The sequence below is a fragment of the Solenopsis invicta genome, chromosome 2 (assembly GCF_016802725.1).
Source record: "Solenopsis invicta isolate M01_SB chromosome 2, UNIL_Sinv_3.0, whole genome shotgun sequence".
NCBI classification, from domain to species: domain Eukaryota; kingdom Metazoa; phylum Arthropoda; class Insecta; order Hymenoptera; family Formicidae; genus Solenopsis; species Solenopsis invicta.
This window is the reverse complement of record NC_052665.1, coordinates 823,659-833,347: the sequence shown is the minus strand read 5'-3', so window position 1 is coordinate 833,347 and position 9,689 is coordinate 823,659. Positions and strand designations below refer to the sequence as shown.

At 36.9% G+C, this 9,689-nt stretch overlaps 1 protein-coding gene across 1 annotated transcript; it reads right to left on the bottom strand.

The window, feature by feature from the left end:
- Window positions 1–3,798: 3,798 nt before the first annotated feature.
- LOC105198727 (phospholipase A1 member A) lies at window positions 3,799–9,175 on the bottom strand. Its single transcript, XM_039446308.1, is given in 9 exon segments — window positions 3,799–4,817; window positions 4,960–5,128; window positions 5,308–5,499; window positions 6,282–6,536; window positions 6,882–7,030; window positions 7,382–7,493; window positions 8,694–8,772; window positions 8,775–8,850; window positions 8,852–9,175. Coding segments are annotated over 9 exon segments (1,167 nt in total). The 5' UTR covers window positions 8,872–9,175; the 3' UTR covers window positions 3,799–4,702.
- Between the last annotated feature and the right edge of the window lie 514 nt (window positions 9,176–9,689).

Below are 9,689 nucleotides of genomic sequence, written 5' to 3'. Positions count from 1 at the left end.
GCTGAAGATATTCTTGGTCTTTTTCCTTTATCTCCTGATGTTCGAAGCTAATCCGTTGATGTATCGATCTGTATAGCTTTCCTATTAACGAAAACTGTATTATGGAAATCCATACATACCACTATCGTTATCCATCATCGTTATTTCGGAAAGTGACAGAAGCGTAACGTTGAGGTTGGAAGATATTGATTTTAAGATATATTTTTATTCCAACAGTATTTAATTTTTACATATAATGGCTATACAAATATCTTCAAGCTTAATAAATTTAGAATCTCTCTTTTTTTTAATTATGATTTAATTATTATTTAATGGTGCACTTAATTAATATAACAAATATAGGTTTTGTGTATTTGCAATTAATTGTATGTGTGTGCGTGCGTGCGTGTGTGCATGTGTGCGTGTGTGCTTGTGTGCGTGTGTGCGTGTGTGCGTGTGTGCGTGCGTGCGTGCGTGCGTGCGTGTGTGTGTGTGTGTGTATTATATATAATTTATATATTTCTATATAAATTTATATATTTATATATTTATATATAATTTATATCTAAATAATTAATATATAATTTATATATTATATATTATTTATAATATATTAATAATTATATAATTTGTAAAAATTGCACGTATATCTTCCTCTTATCGTTAAGCTGATGCCAGTTCGGAGTAGAAGATCAAGAAAACAAAAAAGAGTTGAAATTTCATTGACATGCGAAATGAGACGCTCGATAATACTATCAGTCGTCAAACAACAAGTAAAGTTCTATTTTGTAAATCATGAAGTGGAATAAAATCGCCGACTAGAAGTTTTCTTCGGAATAATAAATCAATCGGAAGTGAGCGATCATCAGGAAACGACAACGCGTAACATTTATCACGAGCGCTGATTTAGAACATCGTAAATCTTATCGTCAAGCGGTTAGAATGTTAGAATAACGGTGTGTAAAGACGTCCTTTAGTTCCTTCAAATGTATCGCAGGCCTTGGAAGAAGTTTTCACTCTCCAGAGTTTTTATTTTACGATCGCGAATCCCTATGATCGTAAATCCCTCATTTGTGTGACACATTAATGTCGTGTTACTGGATTTCGTTCTATCGTTTATTCAGGACCAATTATCGTAAACGATAATGTTTCGATATAGCATGCGCGAGAGACATGTTATTACGCAGCAGCATTGTACTTAAAACATTTCAACGAGAGAATTCATGGATCAATATATTGTTAAAAAAACCGTGACAATGACGTCAACCAAGAGATAGCCACGATATTGATTTACTTTGCTGATTACTGTAAAATTATTTGTTATTAGAATAGAATTAAGATTAAGATAAAGAAAGAGAAATTTAAAATTGTTAAAATTATTCTCGAATTAAAAACTAAATATTGAATTTTGTTTCTCTCTCTAATCAATTAAATACTTTCATCCAATTTAATGTCAAATTGGAATTAAATTGGATGAAAGTATTTAATTGGAACGTTGATTCTTTTCTATTTTACATCGAAAGTATTTATTATCGGGTAGTTATGCAACAGTTTAATGCCCTTTGGTCACTTTCAAAGTAATTTCATCGCTTACGAAACGATTTCCGCCATTGACGGCGTCATCGAAATTGCGATCCGGTTGACGCCATTGGTCATGAGTTGAACATTTATCTAGAAAGATCTGTTTTCTTTTTGGCTGTGCTTTACCATGTATACATACAAAAAAACAGATACATGTTACTGAGAGAAAGAGAAAGAGAGAGGATAGAGAGAGAGAGAGAGAGAGAGAGAGAAACGGCATTTAAAAGTACAGCCTAAAAGAATGGATCTGGCGTAAGGAGAATCACGTACGTCCTGTATGAACAATGTCACTCATTGACATCGTCATTGATATCGATTATTACCATTTACCATTTACGAATAACTTATTTAACTAGAGGTGGTAAAAAGTATAATGCGCGATGAAGTAATAGGAGGTAAACAACATGCACCGTGTAGTGTGATAGTCATAGATCGTACGTGCTGATCTCAGGATCATGTTGAACGAAACACGCGATTCGTCAGGTAATCACGATCGATCCATTCCAGCAGGTTCGTAGAAGAAAAAAAAAAGAATATGCACGACCAGAATAGCAGAAAAAATATATCGCAACTAATATATAATCGATAAAAATCCTGCAAGCATCCCTTAAAGAAAACAAAATATATATTATCAGTCTTTTAAAATCAATAATTCAGAGGTACAGATACCTCTATTACTGGTCGTTTGAGCTTGATTTCAACGGAAAGATCATCATGAAACGTGAGAATGTGTGTGTGTGCGCGCGCGCGCGTGCGTGCGTGCGTGCATGCGTGCGTGTGTGTGCGTGCGTGCGTGCGTGCGTGTGCGTGTGTGCGTGTGTGGGTGTGTGTGTGTGTGTGTGTGTGTGTGTGTTTGCTCGTGTGATTTCCGTTTTGCGGAAATAACTGCGATCCTGCAAATGTTTCGAGGGCATCACCAACGAAAAGGAGAGAGGGGAGGGGGGGGGGAAAGACGGATCTCCGTTTAAATAATCGATATACATTAGCGTTAAATCCGTTCATGCACATATATGCCGATTGTCGGGCAACAGAACATAGCACGCACGAAAATAAAAGGATGTAAATAAAAGCGGAACACACGCGAAAAGAGCATTTGTAAAACTGTAGTTTAGTCTGAATATAACGTCCTCGAGATGCGATTGGCGAGTTTACCGAAAACTAATATGTGTTTTTTATCTCTATAAATTTTGTTTCACACGTAAAAACAATCGAACGATGCTTCGGCGATGATTTGTCTTATGACATTATCATGAACCTTACCTACTATATAAAACTACTTTCTCCTCCTGTTAGTTAAAATTTCAAGGACGACGGCAGCAATATATTTTTAGTGCGTTAGGCCAATGTGTCAGTTTATAATACTTAAAAATATTTTAACAAAAAGATTAATTGGATGCGTTTAATAAATCTTTATTAATAATCAATTAATAGTAAATTTTGAATTTGTTTATAAAATTCTTTTTTTTTTATCTTATATAAACATTTGCCGATTATTCCTCGACGTACTGGAGACGGGATCGATCATTTTCTTTTAAAGTTTATTATTAAGCAACTGATTGCATTATTCATTACATTCACAATTGATTGTTGTTGTCATCAGCGAAAAAAGACTTTTTCATTGACATAAAATTTCGAGGGAGATTAGTATTGCCCACTTTTACGATTTATATTATCGCGTTTTTCACCGTATGATACGTACTTTGTTCGTGTAGCTCATGTGAAATCGCTGAACGTGAAATCTTCGAGACGATGCTCGACGGACGCCGCTCGTCGAATCTCGAGATCGGGGTCGATGATGTTTAAAAAATGCATAAACGGATGCATCTTTGCCTATGAACGTCTGACGTGTATTTGCGTGTGGAGATTGACGTCGCGCGAGCATCGTGTTCGTAGAGAGATCATATCTCTAGTAGAATATACATAATAACCCGCGAAGGTTCCATCTTCAGGTAAAGAGATAAGAAAACTCGAGGCTGCGAAGAAGCCTTCGACTTGAAACGAAGATGTAACTCTTGTAATCATTCCATTGCATATTATACATACTATTATATTAAGGTTTAGTGCGGCAGTATATTGTAAATCCATAGAAGTTATTACTATATCATAATAATTATGTAATAAATATTGTTGTTAACATAAATGGCCTTCTTATTGCAAACCCATATATAAAGAAATTTGTTGAAATTTGTTGACATTTGGCCAGCGAATAGAGGTCATGGACTAAATAAAACACATATGTAAATGATTAGCAATGTATGTATTGTAAAGATCTTTTCACAAGAGAAAAATTTATTTCCTGCACGTGAACAACAGATTCAAGTTAATTACACATTAGATTACATTAGAACATTAATTACATACTAATAATGATATATTATACAATTATCGTAAAACGATTAGTTTGCACTACCAGAGTAACTTTATACCGAAGGAATAGAAAAAGAATTTTGAAACTGTGTGACATTTAAGTAAATTAATCGTGTATATTTTGCGAAAAATATTACTTTGCTATTATGAAATAACATTATGTAATAAGATCCTGGAAAAAATTCGTGTCTCTTTCGAAATAAATTTGTTGCGCAAAGCTATCTTATTTGATGCAATTCAACCTCGTTTTACGATGTTCAATGACACGATTGCATTGGATTGAATCAGAATGATCAAGTGATTAGAAGTGATAAGATGATCTATTTGAGTACACATCGAGAGAACGTTCTGTCTTGTTTTGTAAACATGTGGCTTTAAATAAATAATATATATAAAAAGTTGCGGTAAGAGCGAGTGAAAGTGTTACGTATTGAGCACGCGAGACTTTAGCTGTACGATCGTTAATCGGCCGTCTCTATCGGATGTCAATGAACGATATAACGAGGCGTGTAATGTCTGCTCTTCGCAACGATCGTCGCGCAACTTAGCAATTAACATTTTATCGAAAAAGAAGCAGAAGTAGAAAGAGAATGAAAATAAACGAGATCTAACGGTATACAATAAAATATACAAAGTCGTAAACGGTAACGATATAAAAACAAGTAAAGTCTTTCAGCGTCGTAACGCTGTATAGCTTGCCTTAAACGATTAAAACGATTGATTCATGTACATACATACTATTCTATAATTATGTTGATCAGCTGTTTCAATAGGCTCAATACTGGCGGGAGGACGATTGCTTCCGATTTGTCCGACGCTGGCTTTTTGCGGGCAGTCCTCGGGCGTACGGTTTGTGCGCGTTTGTTGACAGATAAAAGATGCCGCGTGCTCTGTATCAATTTTTCGCATGTACATGTAATTATATTTCTTTATGTATATCAAAATATGTCTTTTTTTTCCAAATTAAATGTATGGATTTCTCGAGGTATGTATAACATGCAATAATATTTACAATATAGAGAATTCACTTACGTATGAGGCGTATCTTCTCCCATCAGAATGTACTCGTCCCTCTTGGGGTTGCACCATCCGATCAGGTAAGAGAATAGATTTGCGCAAGGAGCGGCCCAAAATCCCTTCTTCGTCGTAATTGATTCTATGTAGTAGGGTGTCACCTTTGTGTGATCGCACGAAAGAGTTTCTGTTTGCCGCCAGAAGAGAAAAAAAAGGATGGTCTATTAAACGCTTTTACGCGCACGAATCGCGTATTCTTTTCTAATTAAGATCGAGCAAAAGATTGAAAGCAAAATATTTTTAGCTGCAATTTTCTTCATATTGCATTCTGCCATTGCACGATCGATTTTCACTCGTTATACTTACGGAGTATAGAAGAAGTGGCGCACCCGGGCTGACTCGAGCCACCGTTTACGTAGAAATCCGCGTGGCCGTTTGGCCCCCATTGCCCCAAAATGCCGGCGCCTGTATGAATAACGTCTACAAAATGGGCATCCGTCTCGTCTAAATCCATCGAGCGGTTGCCGTTCATGTAGAAAAATATCGTCGGATCGAGGCCTGTGAATTCGTCGAATGCAAATTATTCGGATTAATGTCCAGATCTATGATGAATTTATTAACCATAAAAAGTAATTCTTACACTTATAAGTGATAAATAATTTGAAGAAGTATGCGTTTTTCTTTTAGAGTTCGTCTTAATCTTACTTTTTTTATTGTTTTGAAGAGTGCCGAAATAAAAATGAAATATTCTTTGACTAAACAATAATAAGAAAAATTATTATAATATGATGATTAGACGTTGACTTTAACGCGCGCGCGCGCGCGCGCGCGCACACACACACACACACACACACACACACACACACACACACACACACACACACACACGCACACACACACGCACGCACGCACGCACGCACGCACGCACGCACGCACGTACGCACATGCGCGCGCGCGCGCGCACACACACACACACACACACACACACACACACACACACACACACACACACACGCACACACACACGCACACACGCGCACACGCACACGCACACGCACACTCACACGCGCCGCACACGCACACGCACACGCATACACACAGAGAGAAAAAATTAGTATTAAATCAATAATTTATTGTTTCATATATAACAAAGACAATTTTTTACTTCATGTAAGCAAATTGTGTTTGTTTAAGATTATAAATTTTTTTAAAAAGATTTTATATGAAACAATGAATTGTTGATTCGATAGTAATTTGTTTTCTGTGCACTGTAATGAGAAAGTCTTTAATCGCGTTACGACTGGACGGTTAATTAAGAGACGGCGCATACGAGCAATTACCCGTAATTCTTCCGAGTTTGTCATTGGGCAAGTAATTTGCGATGAGTCCACCGATATGCGCACCCACGCTGTATCCGAGCACGTGTATGTTCTCTACCCTCGTGCCTCGTGGGTGTTCTTTCAAATAGTTGATCAGTTGAGCGATGCATTTGGAGCAAAAGTCTGGGCCCCACGAGATCTGCGAGAGACAAGGCTCGCGTACCAACGAACCGTAATCCACGATTATAATATTGTAATCTCCTCGCGCGAAATACGCTGAAATTGAACATGGTGCTATGGCAATTTTCTGTGTGTGCGCTCTATCTTTCTAATTTCATATCTTTGTAAAAGTTTCTCCATCTCTGCTACTTAACTTGTATATTTATGTAAATTTATTTGTTTACGATTTTAAATCAAAATTTATCTGTATGAAGATTTGTATAAAAGTAAAATTCAGATCTTTAATTTATTTTTTGAAAGCAAACTATTTCAGCAAACTTGTTTGCTAATATTGTCTTCTCGATTGCTATTAATAAATAAAATGTTTGTTACACATACACATATTCACAAATTTGAGATGTAGCATAGAAAAATATCAATAAAGGAGACCGTTAATCTTACCATCTCGTAAATCTGTACTAGGTGCCAAGTTTCGTCCACCGCCAAAGCCGTGAATGATTATCTTTGTCGGATGTGTTTTATTAAACTTGGAATTCCAAAGAGACTTGGAATCATGGACATCTAACAGTACGGGATTTTTTTGCGTTTCTCTGAAAATTACGATAAACAGGAGATACTTGCAGAGTGACTTATCATCGATGTCACGTCTCACGTCCGCTACGTAAATATAGACGATAGTGAGAGCATTTGACGATACTATAGATGCCGGAGAAAGGTAAGTCTCGAAAGGAGGTCACTTTCAATACAAGATAAAATGATCGTGATCTTGAAATTGAAAGTTACAATGTTGATTACTTCCTTTTAACAATTCGTTTTTCGAAATGCAAGCGACGTTAGTTAATGCAAAGTTCGTGAGATTAAACGTTCACGTTATTTTATTAAAATAAAATGACGAGAATTGTAACTAGATTAGTTAAAGAAATTGATGATGGAAGACGTACCTAGTATACAGATAGAACTCTATCTGCGGATGCGGACAAGTGTAAGGCGGCCTGGCGCAAGATGCGCTGTTAAAAAGGTCTCTGAAAGTTTTGTTTTGAGCCGTTGCATACTCTGAAAATGTAACGATTCGTCCGTTTTACTTGTGCTCTAATCTGAATGGACCAACAGCTCTTTCGAATCGCGCCGATCAGCCGTGTAACAATTACGTATCTCGTGCACTACAAGTTATTGGACCGTTATGCGAAATTGGGTGAAGGTCGACGTTTCTTGTTAGTTTATCGTCGGTAACTATAAATAAATTATAATGTTGCAGATGCAAGGACGCATCGCTCGCGTCTCTCTTTAGCCTTGGTTAGCAACCTTTGTTTTTGCTAACTCGAGTTAACGGCAATGTCAGTGCCCCGTCAACATAACTATTTATCAGATTAAAATTATACACCTCGGATTCGTATCGTGTGCAATTATTATGGAACAAAATGTGATTGACGTACGTGATAACACACCTTGCGGCGAGATAATTCAAAACGGAAAACTTTTTCACTTTGGAATGTATAGACTTGGTAGACTGTCAGTAAAATAGTTTAACGAAAGTTAAGATTACCCTAAACGGGTATATTGTAATTTTGTTCTCGAAGAAAGTTGGATTATAAAAGCGGAACTGTACGATGTTACACATTTGTTTTTCTTAACTCGTAAGCAAAGATGTCTTTTCCGAGAGAAAGTGTATGTGTGTGTCAAGTTAATGTTATACCTTCTAGACGTGTATACATGTATAAAGGTTTGAAAAATGAAAATTAATAATATGAATACAATGAATAAATAAAGAAGTAATAAATAATAATGGAAACTGCAAAGTTCGTGAAGAAGAAATTAGAGTGAGACAGGTACAAATAAATCCGCGTTTAAAGCGACAAGATTCTTTAAGTTATTATTTAAAAGAAGATTTCTTTCTTTTTTTGAGGTAAGGATAAAAAGTATTTAATCTTTTTCTCAAAATACAATTGATGATATCCTAGTAAAGTTAAGGTGCTTTTGTTTTTCTGACTTACCACGTGCGTTGATTTTGTAGAAATATACAGGCACGAGGGGGATAACGAAAGCGATAACGAAGAAAGAGAAGTCTTATTTAAAAATGTTTTAGCTGCCGTTCGTGGTTCGTTACAGTTCGAACGGCGATAGACGTGGACATATCGATCGTAAATCGAAGTCTGCGGCAGCATGGCAAACGACGACACGCACTCGCGAATATTTGTACGGAGGAAAGCATCGAAGGAAGAAATCGACAGCCGAATGTCGAATCTCAGTACTTACGGTACTGTAGCAAGGCGCAGAACGCAAGGAGAGCGAGATATCGCACGACACTGACCGCCATCTCCCGCGGTGATCCCGTGCGGTTTGTGATATAACATCCAGGCTTACGCGGCGCGCGAAAAATCCGTTCGGATGTGATTCCCGTCGCAGTGCGTACGATTGCAAAACGCAAAGTCATCGGGGGATATATACCGCCTGCGAGGGGGAATTTAGAAAGTAACGAAGAGTGTACACCTTCGGCAGCGCTTACGCTTCTTTATGGTCGCTTCTCCCGCTTTGCGCGTCGTGCTTTCGTACGCGTGCGACACGCCGCGCCATGCGCCATGTGACACGCAACGTGTTGCTTGATGCACGCGAGCAGGTGAGCAGGCGAGCGATTCTCATCCGGATCAGCTATTGCACACGCGCCACACGCACATATGGTACGCGTGTGCATACGCTTTTCTTTACATATTCACTTTTTATTTTTATTTTATGTATCAGATAATATCATATCTTTATATACGCTTTGTAATGATAAACGTTTCGTCTAATTAAAAAATGAATAGTGACGATGAGTGCTTATATACATATGTAGATCAAGATCTTTTCATTTATTTACGTGGACTTTTTATTTACTTTTATCATTCATAATTCTTTTTTTCGGGAGGCTTTGTGTATTTCTTGAATTTTATTTGAAAAACTCTCCTACTCTCTTTTGCTAAAAGGAAAAATTGTTATTTGAAAAAAAAGAGCTTTCTTTTTTACAAAGAACGTCATGAAGATTTCATTATATTTTTCAAAGTTATAGAAACGCAATCTTGTCAAAAATATGGTTTAAATTTACATAATGCTCACATGTTACGAACATGTTAGGAAATAACGAAAGTATCTTTCCGCGCGCGTAATAAATTAATCCCACGAGATGCGTAGCACAATTACAGAGTTAATTATCATGCAAGTGTTTCACGGAAATACTTTCTACGTAACTAAATGATACATTACTGTAAAACAATG